Source organism: Vipera ursinii (genome assembly GCF_947247035.1).
Source record: "Vipera ursinii genome assembly, chromosome: 10".
Taxonomy (NCBI): domain Eukaryota; kingdom Metazoa; phylum Chordata; class Lepidosauria; order Squamata; family Viperidae; genus Vipera; species Vipera ursinii.
Genome location: NC_139520.1, coordinates 1,027,442 through 1,048,981, shown reverse-complemented (window position 1 = coordinate 1,048,981; position 21,540 = coordinate 1,027,442). Strand labels below are relative to the sequence as shown.

Sequence of the window (21,540 nt, the reverse complement as noted above, 5' to 3'; positions counted from 1 at the left end):
CCATGTCCAGGATCCATCTCTGTGTGGTGGCTCTTGATGCACTGACTCCAGCCTCAGTCCACTCCTTGTGAAAGTCCCCAACACTTTTGAATGGCCTTTTCCTGACAATCCTCTCCAGGCTGCGGTCATCCCTGCTGCTTGTGCACCTTTTTCTTCCACACTTTCCCCTTCCATATAACTTTCTATTAATGTGCTTTGATACAGCACTTTGGGAACATCCAACTTCTTTTGCAATTACCTTTTGAGGCTTTCCCTCCTTATGGAGGGTGTCAATGATGGTTTTCTGCACAACTGTCAGGTCAGCAGTCTTCCCCATGATTGTGATTCCTACTGAACCAGACTGAGAGACCATTTAAAGGCTCAGGAACCCTTTGCAGGTGTTATGGCTTAATTAGCTGATTAGAGTGGGACACTTTGAGCCTAGAATATTGCACCTTTTCACAATATTCTAAGATTGTGGATTTGGGGTTTTCACGAGCTGTACGCCATAATCGTCACAATTATGACAAATCACGGCTTGAACTATCTTGCTTTGCATGTAATGAGTCTATCTCATACATTAGTTTCCCCTTTTAAGTTGCATTACTGAAATAAATGAACTTTTGCACGACATTCTAATTTTTTGAGTTTCACCTGTAAGTACTTTTCTTCATAATAAAACCTGTAATCCATTCAAGGTTTTATATTGACAAAACATCATGGATTTTGAATTAAACCTACACTTCGCATAAACTCAATAAATGCCCTCAATAAATTGGAAACGTAGAGCAAAAATGTTTTATCTGTGTTTTCAATTAAATTTTACTGTCTACTCTTAATAATCAAGAGATTGCACATAAAAGTACCTTGATCAATATTCTGATATTATAAACAGATACATCTAACTTTCATCATGTGTGGCACAGGATATTTTTTGATTATGACAAAAAGCATGTAGGTTGTGCTGCAACAGTAGTACCCCAGTGGTCATTATATGAGCAGTAACTTCTTAATTATAGAAATACATATTTGGGATTCATTGTATGAACATACCAGTTCTTTAAGCACATCAATCAGAACTTCAACATTCCATGTATGAGTCTGTGTTCCGTCATTTTTATCTCTTCCATCACTCCAAATTCCACTTCCAGGGGCAGAAATAGACTGCAAATTAAACATATAGGTGCATGTTTATACTGTTTTTAGAGAGTAAATGTACCGTATTTTCCGGCGTATAAGACGACCCCCTACTTTTCCTGTTAAATTATAGGGTTTGGGCTATACTCACCGTATAAGACTACCCCACTGCATACAAAGTCTGCTAGGATTGGGTGGGTCAGCTCTGTCTCCCTCCCTGCCTGCCCAGCCCTCCCTGTCTCCAAGACGCAATTTTTTTAAAAAAAATCCCATTTATATCCCGCCCTTCTCCAAAGACTCAGGGCAGCTTACAATCTAAAGCACAAATCAATGTGCTTAGCAATGTACAAAGTACACTTCCGGCATCAGGAGCCTGCCTGCGTTTCTTTAACCTCCACATGCTTCCGACTCTCGACAACTTCAGCGTTGTAAACCTTGCTGCTGTTAGTATCCTGGGTGACTCTTCTCCAAAGCCCCTCTACCCCAACCCAGGTGAAAACGCTAACATGCTCCCAGTGTGTGCCTATCCCTCTCCAACCAACTGCCCCCCCATCCGTATCTGGCTCCAGCGGGCTCGTCCACACGTCCCAGGGCCGCCCTCCAGCAGTCCCCGGCTCCGGTCCATCTGACACCGATGGAAAACAGCCGGCCCTTGCCTCCAGCGCGCAGGCTATAGCATGCAGTCCCGGCACAGGACCGTTGGCAGGCAATGGAACAGCTAGCATGTTTTGTAGTGCCCAGGCTCTCTGTACGGCAAGGCAGACTGGGCTGTCCTCCTGAGTGCCTGCGGGGTCCTCAGCAAAGCCCTGCAATGCAGGCACATGCAAACGCCGTGAAGCAGCTGGTCGTCGGATTTGCAGAGCCAGGAACCGGCAATCAGCTGATAGTCGGGCTTGCTGATTACAGGCGACCTCCTCCCTTGTTTGTCGGAGCGCCGGGACATGGAGCGAGCCGTGTGCAGTGTGTGTGTGTGTGGGGGGGTGAGTAGGTGAAGCAGGGCTTGTTTTTGGAACGAGACCCCCTGCGTAGTGTCCGGCCCGCAGGACTCGACAACAGACAGCAATTTTGTGATTCTCTCTCCCTTCCTCCCCCCCTATCAATGAGCTGCCGAGGTTGCCTGCATGTGTGGAGGGGTGTTGCCTCTGGTTTTTCCTGTAACATCGGACAATAAAACCGCCCCTAACCCTAACACCCGGCGTATAAGACAACCCCCGACTTTTGAGAAGGTTTTCATGGGTTAAAAAGCCGTCTTATACGCCAGAAAATACGGTATTCTGGGGATGAAGTAAAATATTTAACTCATGCAGATGGATGCAGTCTCCCAGCTCCCTCGTGGTAGCCTTCAAAGCATACAAAAGCTTGGTAGCAAAAGTACTCACTTTTTATCCTTTTTTGCCATTTTATATTTATTATCCTGACAAATCATTTATTTATTTATTTATTTTTTTATTTATTTATTTATTTTATATACCGCCCTTCTCCCGGAGGACTCAGGGCGGTGAACAGGGCAATACATAAAAACTAGATACAAAAATTAAAAATTATTAAAACGTGATTAAACAATGCCCATAATAAATTAAAACAGATTAAAAATTGAAGTTCATTTATAAAAATCCCACCCCGTCCCATCAGGCCAGGCCAGCTTGTTTAAAGAGATGGGTTTTAAGATCGCGCCGGAAGGAGCGGAGATCGGGCGCCATCCGGAGCTCGACCGGAAGATGGTTCCATAAATCCGGTGCACCCACAGAGAACGCCCTCCCCCTAGGGGCCACCAGTCGGCATTCTTTGACCGGTGGCACCCTGAGGAGGCCCTCTCTGTGGGAGCGTACTGGGCGGAGGGAAGTTGACGCCGGCTGCAGGTGCTCCCCAAGTTGACGCTGGCTGCCCAAGTTGACGCCGGCTGCAGGTGCTCCCCAAAATCATGCCACAGATTTTAGTAAGTCTTCCTTAGCCTGCTAATAAACTTTCTAGGCAAAAGTATCCTTGTACTTTCCAGGCCTAACTCTGTCCATGATTGGTATTCTGCCCTACAATACACCACTTACTGCCTGGAAGGTTGCCTTCATTTCATGTTGCTGAATCATCCTGCATTAATGGCAGCAGCAGCAACTGCTGAGCCAGGAAAAGGAGCTGCCATGAACTCCAAGCACTGATTCAACAAGCTGCTTCTTTTATGTCCACAAGACAGACTTAGAGCCTTGGTGGAGCAGTGGGCTAATGCCTCCTTAAGTAACACCAGCTGCCTGCAATTAGTGCAGGTTCGCATCCCACCAGGCTCAAGGTTGACTCAGCCTTCCATCCTTCCGAGGTAGGTAAAATGAGGACCCAGATTGTTGGGGGCAATAAGCTGACTTTGTAATAATGCCGCTTGGGGGGGGGGGGCGAAAGCCCTAATAAGCAGGCATATAGAATGAAGGCTATTGCTAAGCACATTGATTTGTGCTTAGAGTGTAAGCCGCCCTGAGTCTTCGGAGAAGGGCGGGATATAAATGGGATTAAAATAAATAAATAATCAGTAAGTTAAGCACAAACCACAGATGATTTTAAAGGGCAGTCTCTAAAAAGAAAATGTCAGCTCCCTACTTGCTCACTTTGAAGTCTATTAAAATTGTAATTCTTTATTTCGCTGAGGAACAGAGGAATGGGTAGTTATGTAGTCTCACACCCAGGGACACTTTGCATAGTGCCTACCAAAACCCCTATCCCATTTATTTCTTAAATACAGGCAGTCCTTGTTTTGTGATCAAAAGTGGACTGGCAACACAGTTGTTAAACAAAGCAGTCACTAAGTGAAATGGTGGTTGTGCTTTTGAACTTACTTCAGCTTTCCTTTGCTTTACAGACCTGTGAAGGTTTTATATGCAAGGACTGGTTATAAAGTTTCTTTTTCATCACTGTTGTAACTGCAAATTGCCACTAAATGAAGACTACTGTATCCCTTTTCATTTTAAACAAGGTAAAACAGAACCAGCCAGACACCAGAACCATCCTTATTTCCAAGGACCCTCCTAAATTCAATAGAGCTCCTAGATAGAAAATAAATAAGGCAGATGACCACAGTTTAGGGATTTATTCAATGGTCAGCTCACCTACTCAGAAACAAAGGTAATGATTAGCCAGTATAGTACCGTCTTTGGGTACAAGGAACAACCTCACCAATTTGCTTTCTGAAAAATGTCTGGTGTGGACTTTCAATAGAGACCACAACAGATTGTGTTATCAAAGAAGTGGTGTATTCTCCAGCAAAAACAACAATAACAACTGATTTTTGACAGTGCTAAAGCTTGTACTGACCTGTAATGGAATGCCATCTGTCAATCCAGAGTGTGTTCGAGCCATCATTCCCAAAACCCTGGCAACCTGGGCAGCTGTAACTTCCCCAACACCAAACTGTGTGATGATACTGCGACATTCTTCCACACTAAGTATGGAGGATAATGTTTGTTTTATTAAAATTATTACATTGCTCAATTAACCAAGCTCTCTTCTTACATATTAAGTAACTCTAAGACAACAATGAAGGCTTATACAAGCAGCAAATGCATAATAATGTGAAGATCTCAGAAATAAAAATAGTTCTAAAATTCTTTGAAAACAAAAGATTTTCACTTAATGCCAGAAGACTATAATGTAGGCAAGCTATGTAAAAGTATCCAAGAAGCTAAGCTTACATGTTGGACTCTCTTTTAGCTCCCCCCTTCCAAACCCTGGAGAATATTAACTGACTTCATCTATATTAGATGAAAAGGCTATACACGTCAGGTACAAATTTAACTGGCTTATTGCTAAAAGCTTCTGCACAGGAATCTTCTCAACTAATGACCAGCACCTGGTTAAAGTTAGATACGAATCAACAGTAGTCAAGGGGAGCTGGACTTACAGTCATTCACTGGTACTCGATTGCTTCGAAACTTGTCCACTTCAATACTCAATGCAATTTGAAGCAAAAATCTTGTTCCCAATACTAATCTTTCTCCTGAACTTGATGCACAAAGTATAACCTGCTAGCGTCAGTTGCCTCATGATTCTACTCCTTCCAGCCGAAATAAAGGGTCACATGGTAAGTCAAGTAGTTTGCTTACTATTCATTTTTAGTACTAATTACTCCTGGAACAAATTAGCAATGAGTACCAAGGTACCACTGCAATTCACTTGTGGCTAGGTAGTGATTCTAACGTGATCTCTCTTTTTACCTTTCCCTCTGGCTCTGCTAGTCCTTCTACAACACTAGGCCACCGTACCTGAAAAAACACCTCTCCTTCAAGATTCTCACCTGATCCTATGGGTTGTTAATGAAGGTGTCCTCGTGTGCTGAGATATAACCAACAGACACCCACAGCAGGCCTTCTCTCTAGTAATCTTCAAAAGCTTGGAAAAGCTTGAATAATATCTTTCCAAAGGGCCTTCCCAAAATATATCAGTTACTCAAGACTTTATGTGTCCAGAGATAAATATTTCTGCCCCACCTTCACGTGAACTTCAGAATAAGGTATGGTCTATTTGGATCCAGGCAGAGCTTCAGACACCTCACTCTGCAATCCCCTGGGGACTTGTGGACTCTTGCTTTAAGGAACATTTTAAGCACTTTCTTTTTTTGTAAACATTGGCCTCCAATACGAAAACCACAATCAGATTTTGGGAATGAAACATGTGGAGCAACCTTCTGAGATTTAAATAGCACAGGGCAGTGCTTAAATAACTATTTGAAAATAGAGCATTCAGTTGCTTCTTGGCTTGGGTGGGAAAGGTCCAGGTATCCTCCTCAAATCTCAAATGCTGAGATTACTAAGCAAAAAAAAAACCACCATGACATGGACGTTCTAGATAGAGCATTAAATTCTATATTTAATTTCACATCAATATTGTGCAATTTTGTCAGTCTACTACAATGTCTATGCTGTAACTCCCAAGATCTAAATAACCTTTCTTTTATTTTGAAAAATTCTTTGAATAATTCAGTCCCCTACATACCTTGTACAAAAGCCATAGCCAACTTCCTGCATGAAGTCTGCAAGAGAACTCTCCATCATGGTTTTTGCTATCCCTCCAGAGTCAGGCAGGATCCTATCCATTAGAATGTCCCGTTTTTCAGGGTATAAGAGTGGTGCAAGCACCACAGGGCAACGTTCCTGGGGGAAATCTAGGGATGAAAAGAAGTTTTGCATTCACAATGGGTACATACATAAAAACAGACTTCCATTATCACTTCTATTTTCAATTCTAAAACATGCTATTAAGCAATTAATTGTTGATTGTCCAAAACTGGGTATTCCAGTTCTTCATTATATGTGTTAGGGTTGGGATTTACTAATGTTACTCTTCATTGCATTTTTTAACTTCATGTAATATTGAATTGTTGTTTTCTCTTAATGATCCTGGTATTCCAGGCACCTCTAAGTTTGCTAAAACAGGGGTTAGCAACCTTCTTCTACACAGGAGCCAGAAGTCACACCGACTTTCTCAGGCTAATACATTGGCCTTTAAAAAAACTCTTTAGGATAAACCATAAAGGTGCATACTTTCTTAGAGGAAAAAAGTTTGTGTGTTTGTGTGTGTGTGTGTGTGTGTGTGTGTGTGTGTGTGTGAGAGAGAGAGAGAGAGAGAGAGAGAGAGAGAGAGAGAGAGAGAGAGAGAGAGAGAGAGAGAGAAAGAGAGAGACCATCCAAATTGTTACAATTTATTAAAATAATGTAGTTCTACATGAGGACTGAGATAGAATGACAAACTTAAATTCTTTTTTAGGACCACTGCAGGCCAAGGTATTTTGTTTTAAGACTACAGGCTGAAAAAAATACGACAGTTTGTTATGATGATCCCATGATTTGCCAAGGGTTCAAAGGAATTAGATAATTTGCTCTCTAAGCAAGACCAAAAGCATAGCGCATTCCATAGAAACAAACATGTTAAAATAAATACCTGATGAAAAAGTTTAAAGTCTAGTAGATAAAAGCCAAAATCAAAAACCAACCACAATTATTATTTCACAATGATTTGGCTACTTGGATAAAGAACCCAGAGGAAATCAACATTATAACTTTCCTTAAGATATACATAGTAACCCCTTTCAAATATAAATGCACCTAGTGTTTGAACTAGTGGTTAAGGCCAGAAGACACCAGGGTAGAAATCAGAAGATTGTGAATTCGAAGATTCTTGAACAATGCCACAATAATCCAGTGAATAAAACCCATATTAATTTTATTTATTTATCAAGTTTCTACCCGGCCTATCTCACATGACTTGGATCAGTATATAAACACTTCAAAAATTTACTCTGAACTAGATCAAAAGCCTTTTCAGTATCCAGTTAGATTAAAATAGCTAATTCTAATGGTAATTACAGCAATCTTCCACCTGCTATAGAAATATCAGGACGCTTGTACAAGAGTACATGATATCAATCTGATCATGATGAAGAAGTAAAAGAAAAAAAGAAAGAGAATTTCAGAAGGGCCTTCATGGTTCCCAGATTTGAATATTACTGGAGAAATCTCAAACATGAAAGAGACAAGAGAACATTTCTGAGGTAGAAGAGATCCATAATGGGGAAAAATGAAAAGCAAGAATATCATTCTTAGCTTCTATAGGCCATGTTTAGAGCCTATTATTTCTGCCAAAGGATATTGTGACAAAATACTGTCTGAATGAACGTCCAAATGTTGTATTTTCTTATTTTGACTCTCATTCTGAAAGCTAGTTTGGTAGAGGGGAGGCATATTTTGCCCCTCAAAAGCATCTTCTGTCATGATACCCAGACTTCACTGGTCTGCAAATGGAGCTCTGTCCACTTTGGAGTGGAAAAAACTGGGAAACTGGAAGTTGTTGTCTAATCTGCTGCCTTGAAACAAGGATTGGTACAGACATGAAAAATGTATTGTGCAGTATTAAACCGTTCCATCTGGAGGGATCCCAGAAGCAGGGCCTGAAGTTCACAAGGGCTCCAAGACCTGGTTCTTGGCCTTTGGTGAGAGTGAATGAGCCCCCCCCCGCGCATTTGTTTCTTTGTTCCTCTGCAATCTATGCTCTTTTTTAAACAATTATAAGTCACTCAGAGTGGTTGGGAGTTGGGCACCATGTAAATCCTTCTCTTTCTCCTTCACATAAAAATGGAATGTGGGGCCGTATTACATAGTCTATGGACATAGACTGTCTCATTATCTGTCTTTCTAGAGAACAAACTGTCATTCTCAAAGCAAAATCTGATAAAGGGTTTCCTTAGCAAAACTGGAGGCGTAGGGAACCCTGTATTCTCTTCAGGCACAGATCCAGTCACTCATTTTAGGAAGAAAAGCCCAAAGCAGAAGCAATTTTCTGTCAACTAAACAAACATGAAGCCTCTTGCAGAAATTCCTTTGTTATCTATTTCTATCATTGGGCGAGCAGATCAGGTATGTTTGCCACAGGTAGTCCTCATTTAGCAGCCACTCATTATGCCCATGTCCAGGAGTCTGGTTCAAGAATAATATTAGGAATGTTCCTTCCTCTTCTTGGACTTGAGAAGTCCATGATAAATGTTTCACATACATAACTAAATCCATTTTTGTCTGCTAAAACAGGGTTTCCCCAACAGGGGTGCGAGATGATATTCCAGGGGGTACGAAAAGAGATGTTTAGAAGTTTCAAAATTATAGTGTATATGTATAATTTGTTATTTTGAACTTTTGTAAGGGGTGCAAGAATATATCAGAAGCATTCTAGGGCTGTGGGGTATAGAAAAGGTTGGGAGCTGCTGGTCTAACACCATAAATCTTTGACCAAAATGTTTATAGTGAGGACGGTGAGGACAATTAACCAGTGGAATAGCTTGCCCCCAGAAATCATGGGCGCTCCATCACTGGAGATTTTTAAAAAGAGGCTAGACAGTCACTTGTCTGAGATGGTACAGGGTCTCCTGCTTAAGCAGGGGGCTGGATATGTTCTGTTCTGTTCAGCACACTGCAAGGAGCCTGGTTCTCTGCTAAGAAGGCTTTTACAAGTTCTACCAGCTCTGAAGGCCAGGGCAGTTTGTGAGACAGAGGGGTACATGGCTGTATCACAAAATGCTTTAAAGTGCCCACACTGCTCAACCTGAGCCAGTTGCAAATTCCAAATGCTTCTCAAGAGCAGTCCCATATAGCAGGGGTCTCCAACCTTGGCAATTTTATGACTTCTGGATTTCAACTCCCAGAACGCCCAACCATGCTGGCTGAGGAATTCTGTGAGTTGAAGTCCACAAGTTGCAAACCTAGCCAAGGTTGAAGACTTCTGCTATATAGAACACATTATAGTAATCCAACTGAAATATGACTAAGGTACAAATTACTTTGAGTAAACCCCCCCAAATACAGAAATGGACATAACCTGTGCAAAGACTTTTCTGAAGACCTAATTTTTGAGTAGGAGCCGTGAGTCCTAGAAGACTCCTATCTTGTGCACCTGCTCTGTCTGGGGGAGGGCAACCCCATTCAGAGCTAAAGATGGAAAGTCTCTGGACTTGGGAGCCTCAAAACCCACAACCAGTCAGTTTTGTCTGAGTCAGACTGGCCTCCTCCATCTGGTGCCTCCTAATCTGTAGACAATGGAAATACAGTGCAGTGCCCCCACTGAACTGACCCTGGGGAAAGGAAAACTACCACAGCATTGTGTCTCCCATTCCTAATCTGCACATCCAGTCTAGAAGAATACTGCAGTGAGATAGAGGATGACCTGAAGGACTGAGAGATCCACTGCCAAGGAAGTGATCAGATAAAAAAAGGCTTCATCCCAGGACAGTGTTTTATGCAAACAACTTGGAGGGCCCCCCTACAACCCTCCCAATTCATAGGAAGATTAAAAAAAGGACGGAAAGCATATTCAGATGTGCAAGGTTCTGTTACCATAAAATAGCGTTAGATCACACACTATTTCTTTCTTGGTCTCGTCTACCTTGTAGGGTTGACAATAATGTGATGTATCAGAAGCCACTGAGAGATCAAGATAGACCAAAATGGATCCCTAGCAGATGTCAACAAGTGCAATCATGCCATCTTGGGGATACAAAAACTCCACATAATTTACTTCCTGCAAAGCTCTTTAGAAGTGGGCATCAAAAAGACACATAACTTACCTCTGCGCAATGTTTTGAGGAAAGCGTCAATTTGTTCCTGTCCAACCCCAAAGGCTCCCTTCTGCCCAAAAAGAAGATGGGAAAGAAGGAGGTGCAAGACTTCTATTGCAATATCTTGAAAGCCACCTTCTTGATTGCCACTGACGTCTGCGTCAATATATGAGCGCAGAAGATCAGGAAGTTTCTGTTTAATAAACTGAGCAGCTTGGAAGGAAAAAAAAGACAGACAGCAATTAACAGAATTGCTTTAGGAATACGGACATTTCTTTTCTTGTGATTTAAAAGGAACACATGTGCATTGTTCAGGTTATCTCACAAAAGAACTCCATATCACAGAATTATTCAGCGTGACTCTGCCTACGAACACAAATTGCCGGAAGTTCAGAATTTTTTTTTAGACAACGGAATTTTTTGTTCAATGGCTTTGGGACTATCTCTAAAACTGCTGCTAGTCCTCAGAGATCTGGCCATTGCAGCATCCCATGACAGTCACATGTTGCCATTTGCAACCTTCTTTGCTGGTTTCTGACAAGCAAAAACAATGGGAATGCTAGCAAGAGGCCGCAAATGGCAATCATGTGAAGTCCTTGCTCAATGACCCACCGTAATTTGCTTAATGACGGCAACTGGCAATTACCATTACTAATCATCATCACATAACCACATGCTTTATGACCATATCACTTAGCAATGGCAATTCCAGTTCCAATTGCCCGTTAGCTGAGGACTACCAGTAGAGACATTATTGTATTATTAGAGAAACATCTACTAGAGATAAAACAGGATCACATGGATAGGAATAAATGCTTTCCAATTAATCTCATATCTCAGCATGCCTTGGGGAAAGAGACATTTTTATGCAAATCAGCATCTGAGCTAGAGATATCAGTACAGATTTCTAATATTCCACACTTCACTTCCTACTGATACAATAATAAAATAACATTGACATATACAGTTGCAAGAAAAAGTATGTGAACCCTTTGGGATTACGTGGAGTTTTGCATGAATTGGCCATAAAATGCGCTCTAAACGTCATGTAAGTCACAACAATAGAAAAACAGTCTGCTTAAAATAATACTACACAAACATTAGCTGTTGTCATGTTTTAATTGAACATAAGATGGAAACATTAACAGTGCAGGGTGGAAAAAGTATGTGAACCTTTGGACTTAATAACTGGTTGACCCTCCTTTGGCAGCAATAACCTCAACCAAACGTTTTCTGTAGTTGCAGATCAGACCTGCACAATGATCTGGAGTAATTTTGGACCACTCCTCTTCACAAAACTGTTTCAGTGTAGCAACATTCTTGGGATGTCTGGTGTGAATCGCTCTCTTAAGGTCATGCCATAGCATTTCAATCGGGTTGAGGTCAGGACTCTGACTGGGCCACTCCAGAAGGCGTATTCTGTTCTGTTGAAGCCATTGTTTTGTTGAATTACTTGTATGCTTTGGGTCATTGTCCTGTTGCATCACCCATCCTCTGCGGAGCTTCAGTTGGCAGACAGATGGTTGTACGTTTTCCTGCAAAATGTCCTGATAAACTCTGGAATTCATTTTCCCATCAATGACAACAATCCGTCCAGGCCCTGAGGCAGCAAAGCAGCCCCAAACCATGATGCTCCCTCCGCCATGTTTTACAGTGGGGATGAGGTTTTGATGTTGGTGTGCTGTGCCTTTTTTTCTCCACACATAGTGCTGTGTTTTTCCCAAACAACTCAATTTTGGTTTCATCTGTCCACAGTATATTTTGTCAGTAGTGCTGTGGAACATCCAGGTGCTCTTTTGCAAACTTCAAACGTGCTGCAATATTTTTTTGGGACAGCAATGGCTTCCTCCGTGGTGTCCTCCCATGTATTCCATTCTTGTTTAATGTTTTCAACAAAAATGTTAGCATGTGCCAGAGATTTCTGTAGGTCTGACGACCACGCCTAGGGAGAGTAGCAACAGTGCTAAACTTTTTTCATTTGTAGACAGTCTGTCTTACCGTGGACACATGAACATCAAGGCTTTTGGAGATACTTTTGTAGCCCTTTCCAGCTTCATGCAAGTCAACAATTCTTGATCGTAGGTCTTCTGAGAGCTCTTTTCTGCGAGGCATGGTTCACATCAGACAGTGCTTCTTGAGACCAGTAAACCCAAAACAGATGTGTGTTTTTAAAGGGCAGGACAGCTGTCAGCAACACATCCAATATCATCACACTGATTGGAGTCAAGGTTGGCTCACTCCTGGCTCCAATTAGCTCTTGAAGAAGTCATTAAGCTAGGGGTTCACATACTTTTTCCACCCTGCACTGTGAATGTTTACATGTTACGTTCAATTTTACATGTTACGTTCAATTAAAACATGGCAACAGCTAATGTTTGTGTAGTATTATTTTAAGCAGACTGTGTTTTTCTATTCTTACTTAGAGCGAATTTTATGGCCAATTCATTCAAAACCACGTAATCCCAAAGGGTTCACATACTTTTTCTTGCAACTGTGTCCTCCGGTTGTGTGTATGTATGTATGTATGTATGTATGTATATATATATATATATATAACATGCTAGGGTTAGATTTAATTATTTTTGTGGTTTAGTATGTTCGCTGTATTATATGAACTATGAAAATGGCTAACTACAATAATGGCTAAGTATGTTGTGCAAATAAAACTACTATGTAAAAAAATTCAGGAAGAAGCTTCCTACCCAGTTATCGTTTATCTTACCAAAAATTTGTAGATCAGGATTGAAAGAGTTCAACAAAGCAAGACCAAAAATAACCTATAAATAAAGAGAAGTTAAAAGTTAATGTACCATCAAACCTGGGTTTGCTTACTCTTAAGAAGACTAGGGGAATATTATAGCACTATTAAAATTCCTGAAAGATGATCACACAGGAGAAAATCATGGGCAATTTTGTATTAAATCAGAGTGCATACAGTAATGGGTATAATGTTACAGAGAGAGATCACAATTAAATTCTGGAAAAATCCTGAATCATAAGAACAGTGTGACAGTGGAACCAGAAAGGAAATGAACTCCGATTACTGCATGTCTTCTGCCTAGAATGTTTTAATTTGAATTCCTGCATTGAGCAAATGCTGGATCAGGAAGCTTTACAGCTTCCTTCCCACTTCATGCTTCCAATAACAAACCGGGGTTGGCAACCACACAGATCAAAGAGAAACCCCAAGCCTGAATACTGCTGCTCTATGCCCCACCTCTGTAGGCCCCTCCCCAATATGCCCAATAGATCTTGCCATCCATCCAGCGGATCAGGATTTGGAGGACGATACTCCTGGCATTCTGAACTACAGTAATAACAAATATTACAGCCAGTCAGGAAGTACAGGGTAAAAGTGGAGGATCTGCTGGTGATTGTCTCCTACTTATTTCTCAAGGCTGAGAGAAGCATACTAACTGGGGCATTTCTCTGATTCCATCAAGATGCTGATGCTGCTCCCCACCCACCCAACAAAATGCTGAGTGCGTAAAAATAGGACAGAAAGCCCACCTCTTGAACTTTGCTTAATTTGATAACTTTGCTCAGCTGGGTGAATAGATGGGGTGATGGCTTAAGACTCTGAAAGAAACAAGAAATCATTTTTAGTGTACAGTCTACCTGTTAAATTGATATTGCACAAACAGACCGCTGTGGCATACTATTCTTAAGATGGGAGCATCTCCTGTACTCTGTATTAAAGTTGCTTCTCCTAGCTACATTCTTATGTCTGTTTGATTTTTATACTTTAATACATTGCTGCTTGAACTTGATAGGACAAAAAATATGAACAAACTAAGGTTTCAATATCTCACAATCTTCAGCATACTTGAAGGGCTAAAAATAATGTTTATAGTCATAAATTATGCAACACTGGCTGAATAGTGCAACAAATTATGACTTGTTTATACAAACCTTTTGATAATGCAATGGATTTTCAATAGCATAGGACAGTGTTGAAATGAAGTTTGGCTTTGTAATTAATGATGCACACTCCTGGATCAGAAACTGAGTCTGGAAAGAAAGGAGATGGTTATATAAAAGGTGTTTTCTCTGCACCTGACAATATAATTATAAAACATAATTCATATGGCTTCTACTATTATTTTGCAATGGAGTGTATAAGAAATATTTTTATATTTATTTTATATTTGTTAAATTGATTTACTGCCAACCTGCCATAAACTGCCTAGAGTTACTCTAGACAGTTTGCAACAGTAAAAATAAAGAAAGGAAAAGAAGTGTAAAGATGACAGTAGCAAAGAAACAGAATAATACAATGAAATAAAACAATGAAGTAAAACAAAACAATGAAAAGGAAAACACTGAGAACACAGTGACATAAGAATAAAAGATGGGTGGGATGGAGAAGCAGGGAGCGACAGGGGAGGTGGAGTTTGCGATCAATCTAGTAGCCAACTGCAGTGTGGTCCTCCCTAGCTAGGGTCCCCAGGCCAATCGGCAGGGCCAGGTCTTCAAGCTCTTACAGAAGGAATATTGTGGAAGATACTAGGTAGCTAGAAGTTTGCATGGCTATCTTTCTCAAAGATGAGAACACAGATATTATTCATAGTTATTAGTGTATATGTATACTGTAACATATCATGATATGTACTTAAAGAGAATAGTAGCCAACATATATGAATAAGTATTTTATAAAAAAAAACAAAAACAGGTAAAAAGTTGCCCTAAAACCAAAAGAACTATTAGATTAAAATATACCCTTACAACAAGTTTATTCAAAGCTATTAGTGAAAGAAGCTAAAGCTGTATCTTGAATTGTTACTTTAGACCAGATTTTCTTACAGTGTAAGAAAGAACCCTGAAGAAGCCCGGGGGTGGGGGGTTTCGTCCAAATCCTATCAGGGGTCCACAAAATCAAAATTATTTGCCATGTGTTAAAGATATTTGCAAAAATTTAAAACAATGTCACTTATTACTTTTGTTAAAAAAAATAGGGTTTCATCATGAAAAATATTTTATTTATCCTAATTTCCAATGGGATTAACTGTTATTTTTACGTTAAGCAATAAATATTCTACAATGCATCACTTTTAAATTAATATGCTCAATATCAATAAACATAAGGCTCTTCTGGGATCCTTCATACATTTTTAAAAGTGAGATGCAACCCCAAAAGCAAAACATTTAAATAACATTGCTTTAGACAGCTTTGATAGATGTTGCAAACGCTCCTTCTCTGTTTCTAGTTTTCAGGAGCCTTTATGATTTGCTATTTGCTGAAATAGAGAATAAGAGTGAAGGCACAGGCCTTTTTGGTAGGAACTCCATTTGGAAATCCTCTCAGGAAGGGTCAGCTGATTCTCCTCTAAATCGCTAGGTATGTGGATATATATAGGTAGTCCCACGTCGGGAACGTCCATAAAAAATGAAGGCCCCTAACTGGGACTGGAATTTCCCTCACGAAGCCAAGTGCTTATTAAGCAAAACATCACAGGATTGCTGCACAGCATAGCAATGGCAGATCTGGCAACCCAGATTGCAGCCATTAGGCCAGAGCCAAGCCCATCTCCTGCCCATTGCCTCATCCCCATCCCAAGACTATTGCTCTGCCAGGCTTGCTTCTGCTTTAGCTGCCCTTCACCTATCCTCCCTCCCATTGGTTCCCCCGCACTCCACTGCGGCCTCCTAGCCCAGCCATCCCCAATTGACCTTCTCCATCTATTCCTCCTGCCACTAATAAGGACTGCCTGGTCAAGATAGCTGCTGGCCCTTCATGAGGCTTTGGTAGCAGAGTGCAAGATACAGATGGGGTAACCAGGGGGGGGGAGCTGAAGTGCATGATGCCATTACAAATGTGCCTGAATTTTCATCATGTGGCCATGAAGGTAGCTGTAACTTCCAAGACTGGTCCTAACTCCCATTGGTTCAGCATTGTTGTAACTTTCAATAGTTGCTCAACAAATAGTTGTTAAGCAAGGACTACCTGAATTACTGAGCTTGCTTACTGCCCAACCCTCAGTAACTCTGGGCAACTCATAGCAATTAAAGAAATTATTATAAATTATAATATAATACACAATAGGTTGCAACCTGTAAGCTTGCTTGCTTTGGCCCCTTACCAAAGGCCTGGGTGAAGAGCTTCACAGAGGGGGGGGAATCCAGATCTCAGGGAGGGGAGACCTCATTCCAGAGGGTAGGTGCTTTTAGTCCTGAGCAGGAACACTGTTTAACTGAAGGAACCAAGAGCGTTGGCCAGACTGATGTCATGGGAGAGAAGCTCATGTAGCCAGGCCATATGCCCTGTAGGGCTTCACAGGGAAAGACCAGCACCTTGAATTGGAACTCAGAAACAAATGGCAAATGGCTCATGAAGCAGAGGTGTCACATGGCACACTAAGAAATGCCCATTATTGCCTGTGTTACATTGAGGGGTCTAAGTGGTGTTCAAGGGCAGCCCCATGTACTGAATAGTGTAGTAGTCAAGCTGCAAGACAAACAAAGAGTAAAATAATAGAAAACTCTTCACTCCAACTTACCTGGTGGAAATCTTTACCGCTACTTTTACCATCGCCACTGAAATCCACATGAGAAAAGAGACAGCGTAGCAAATGCCTGTCTGCTTCAGGTCCGTGCCGGTTCACAATCTAAGATGCAGAAAATAAACCCCAAACAATTACCCTCTAGAGCCAAGCTGAAATGTATAGATATGGCCTCCAGACAAAATATAAGCCAAGATCAAAGTTTTAGTTAGGCACTTAGATACCTGCAGGATCATTTCCCCCCACCACCACCAGAAAAGGTCGCCCAATATAATTATCTTGGGAAAATCTGCCCACGGTTGTGCTTTCTTTCAAGGGGGGGGGGGCTGAGGAAATAAAGGCTCCTGCACTCTGCAGCACTCTCCCCTGGAAGTTAGGACGGTTCCAGAAGTTGTTCTTCCAGAGGGCATTTGGAATGTATTTATTTGATACATTTATATGGCCACCTGTCTCACTGACATGATTCTACTGCTCAAACAGCTGAAAACAGGGGAAAAAACAATCCCGTTTAAAATGAGAGATAACTTAAACCAACTTTACAGGCAGGAACTCTCAGGACCCTAGCCTTGATGGCAAAGCTACACTTCCAATGTCTTTCAAAAGGCCATGTCAGGCTATTCCTTTTTGCTTTCGGGTTCTGCCATTTTGCTGGGAGGGCAGAAGCTGTGAGGCCATGCTGTTGGGAGGGGGGAGGTCCTCCACTTTGTTCCTACCCCTTTGATCCCTCGGGGTGTGAACCAAGAGGGGAATGTGCCCTGGGCCATCTGTATTATCTCCAACCTGATCTGAGGAGACCAGGAGGAAACAAAACCCTGAAAACGGTGCAGCGCTTATCACCTCCCATAACAACTTAGTACCTGAGGATTGGATGAAATCAAACTGGACATTTGGCCGTTGGGATGGGGTTTTGAAAGAGATGCTTTAATGTAGGGTTTTGCGCAGCAAAGCGTTAGATCTTGCTTTGCTCTTTTGCTATCACTGACTCCCAATAAAAGTTCATTTGAAACAATGCCTGTTTCAAGAATTCTGTTTTCTTGGGAGGAGTAGCTGAGGCACGGACCTTACATTAAGCAAAAAGGTCAACCTGAAGAGGCAACTACACTACTGTGGGGATCATGCACACTATGTCCTTCCATGGCAGCCAACAGGATGAGAGCGAATGCTTGGGAGAATCCATCGCCAAGAATCTCCCAGAAGAGAGTTCCTCTGGATGGATGGAGGAGACGGTCACCATGGAGAGCTCCGCGAAGCCAAGATGGTTGGTCAGGGTAGGAAAGAGAAAGGAATGGGACCTGAGGCAGCCAGAGACAGGGCTGGAAGCGGGAGATGGAGCTGCTCTATGATGATGATGATGATGATGAAACAGAAGGAGAACAGGAACTGGTTGACCAAATCCTGAAGTGAGCTGTGCAATACATGGTGGAAGCCTTTCAGGACCTCAAGACGAAGTCTGGGCAGTGCAAGAGTAGTAGTGGGGAGCAACTCTAAGAAGCCAAGTATGGTGGGGGTGAGTCTGTGACGACCGAAGCCAGTCTGCAACTGGCTCCATGGAAACAGCAGCAACCACCCTGGCAGCACAGTAGTGAACTGCTTCCAGACAAACACTCCACCAGCTCCCCGAGAGAGCCTCGCTGGAGGAACCAAAACTGGTCGCTCTAGGAGTGAAATCTGATGGGGACTCCAACAGCTGGGGTTCTTCTTACCCATGTTTTCACTCCCATGCAAGTGTATGGGAGAAACCTCCCAAGTGATGAAGCTAGCTAGAGTCAGGGTTGTCACCTTAGCCTTGGAAGGGACCGCAGCCCGATGGATGGTCACCCTTTACAACTGCAATGCACCGGAGCTCCAAAACTTTTAACTGCTTCATGACAGACCTGAGACAGAGGTTCAAGAATTGCCTGGCTGATTGGAAGGCATGAGATTGCATAAAAACCGTGAGGCAAGGGTACTGACCGGTGGCTGAGTACACAGAAGAGTTCCAAGACGTGGCATGCTGCCTCAAGTGATCAGAAGACATCTTAATCAGCTGTTTCCAGGATGGGCTAAATGAGACCTGTATAATGCATGTGTGGCCAGGGAAGTCCCAGCACGATTACACAAATGGTGAATCCTGCCTGAAGAAGTGGAGATCAACCAGAATTGCAACTTGTACCACTCCGCCTAAACATGTAAACGGTCCCCACTAAAAGCCCTGGTTACACCATTACACTCAACCACCTGCTTCAAATGTGGCAAAGAAGTTCAGCGCACTGCAGCAAAACTCCAGCCAAGAAAGACGAATAGCAGTCCAGAGGGAAGCCGACCACACCTAACCCATGCCAGAAAGACACAGCCCTGAGGAGTGTGGAGGTTGTGGAGTTCCATCCAACCCCACATCCAAGAGACAGAACTCCGACTCCACCAGAGGATGAACTGGGGCTGCCAGAAAGTGAGTACAATGACGATCCGTTGGTAAGTGGGCCTATTGCACCAATGACCTTGCCCACAGAACTGTTAATCCCAGGCAGAGAAGGAAGCATGATCCTGACCACCCTCTTAGACTCAGGATGCACTGGATGCTTGGTCAGCCCAGCCCTAGTCAGGAAGTTGTGGGTCCGGCTAAGGAAGTTAAAAAAAACTCCCATTTCATTCTGCCAACTTGACGGGTCCATCGCAGGGGGTGTCCCGGCTATATTAGCCACGGAACCCCTGGGGATGAGCAAGGGAAGCCACTCAGAAACCTTAACCTTCATTGTGGCACCTGGCATGGAGTGGTCTCTTGTCCCGGGGCTGGCGTGGCTAAAAAAATGGAACCCACTAGTAGACTAGTGGATGGGTCATTTAAAATTCCCTGGGGAAAAAGCTCCCTTGCCAACCAAACCATGTCGGCTGGGAAAAGAGAAGAAACATGGGTAATAGCCATTACCTTAAGCAATGAAACCTAGAGAGTACTGGGATTTGACGGAGGATTTCAGTGAAAGGAGTTCGGATGGGCTGTCCCCTCACTGACCCATAGACTGCTAAGCTGCCAAAACCAAAGCTGTACTCAATGACCCCCAGGGAGATGAGCGAACTAAGCCAACTCATTGACAAAAACTTGGCTTATCCAGCCGGCCAGACTCCGGGTGGCCGCCACTATGTTATTCAGAGAAGAAATCTGGCTCTCTTCATCTCTGTGTGGACTATAGAGATTTGAACACAGTGTGAGTGGGGCATGTGTGTGTCCCTTGCTTCTCATGAAAGATATGCTAGCCCACCTATTGAAGGAAAAAGATATTTTCCAAGCTGGTCTTACAAGAGGCATATTACAGAGTTAGGATCAAGGAAGGAGACAAGTGGAAAACTGTGTTCAACTGCCCCCTTGGCTGTTTCCAATTTAAAGTACTCCCCTTTGGTTTGCAAGGGGCCCCCACCGTGTTCATGCAGTTGATCAATGAGGTGTTACACGAGCACTTATAAAAGGGAGTTTTGGTGTACCTGGGCGATATATTAATTTACACTGAAACGAAGGCTGAACACGTAAAAATGGGCCAGGGAGGTTCTGAATAAACTTTGGGCAGCCAAACGTTATGTGAAATGAATTCCACAAAGAAAAACTCAACTACCTGGGCTACCGGATCTTGAATGAGGGGGTGGAGATGGATGCGGAAAAGGTAAGCACCGTTGTGGAATGGGCGACCCCCCGCACCAGAAAGCAACTACTAAAGAGTTTCCTGGGCTTTCAAAACTTCTACTAACAATTTATCATTTCGTTTGCCCAGATTGCCCTGCCTATCACAAACCTGTTAAAAACCAAAGCTAAGCCCAGTCAGCCCCTGAAATGGACTATGGAGTGCCAAGCGGCATTTGAAAAGCTAAAGTGGAACCAATTTTAAAATATCCTGATCCAAAGAAGGGGTTCATAATTCAGGCTGATTGCCACCACGTTGCGGTGGCGGCCGTGTTACTCCAAAAAAATGAAAAGGGCCAACTACAACCATGTGCCTACACCTCCTGAAAATTATCAGAAACTGAACAGCACTGGCCGGTCTGGGAAAAGGAAGCTTATGCAGTGCACTGGACCCTCTTCACCAGGAGGCACTTCCTAGAAGGGAGCAAAATTCCCTTCCAAGTATGGACTGATCATAAAAACTTAGCTCTCAAAATGCCTAGAAAGTTGTCCCCTAAACAAGCATGGTGGGCACAACACTTCCACTGATTAAACTTTGCCTTCCATTATTTTCCAGGAGGGAAGAATTTTCTAGCTGATGCTCTATTCAGAATGCTGTAGTATCAACAGCACCAAAGCAGTAGTAGTCAAGTCTTTATTACCAACACTGCAGTTAGCAGCCCCAGTGGCTACGAGATCACAAAAAAGAATACCCATGCTACTGAACAGTGCTACCTCAACAGTGTTTAAACAAGCCTTACAGAAAGATGAGTGATTTTTAAAGCACAAAAATTTTTGCTTGATGCAGGGAGGACTACTGTGGGTGGGAGGCAAGTTGTATGTTCCAGCCATGCAAAGGCTAAGAACTATGCAAGTCTCCCACGATTCAAAACTGGCAGGACATTTTGGATTTGTGAAAACCCTACATCTGATAAAAAAAAGGTAGTTCTGGTGGCCGTTGCTGAAAAATGACATTGAAAGCTATGTTGCCAGCTGCCCTACTTGTGTAGTGAGAAAACGGGAAAATGCTGGGCCTTTTAGCTAGCCCTTCAGCACCCTGGAGATCTCTCTGGACTTTATTGTGGAACTGCCAGAGAGTACAGAAAACAGAGTTATTTGGGTCGTGAGTGACCTGTTCTCAAAGCAAGTCCACTTTATTCCATGCCAGAAGATCCCAACTGCCAAGACCCTAGATAGAATGTTCCTCCAACACGTATTGG

At 42.6% G+C, this 21,540-nt stretch overlaps 1 protein-coding gene across 5 annotated transcripts in view; it reads right to left on the bottom strand.

Annotated features, from left to right (window-relative positions):
• CNOT1 (CCR4-NOT transcription complex subunit 1) overlaps positions 1-21,540 on the bottom strand; it is a 160,559-nt gene that overhangs the window by 112,289 nt on the left and 26,730 nt on the right. For all 5 annotated transcript variants that reach the window (XM_083370494.1, XM_083370496.1, XM_083370498.1 and 2 more), the window contains exons 3-10: positions 16,690-16,797; positions 14,105-14,203; positions 13,703-13,771; positions 12,915-12,969; positions 10,202-10,405; positions 6,088-6,256; positions 4,411-4,537; positions 1,033-1,143 (exon numbers count right to left, since the gene is read on the bottom strand). In XM_083370494.1, coding sequence (XP_083226620.1) covers positions 1,033-1,143; positions 4,411-4,537; positions 6,088-6,256; positions 10,202-10,405; positions 12,915-12,969; positions 13,703-13,771; positions 14,105-14,203; positions 16,690-16,797 — 942 coding nt within the window. The remainder of the gene's footprint in view (positions 1-1,032; positions 1,144-4,410; positions 4,538-6,087; positions 6,257-10,201; positions 10,406-12,914; positions 12,970-13,702; positions 13,772-14,104; positions 14,204-16,689; positions 16,798-21,540) is intronic.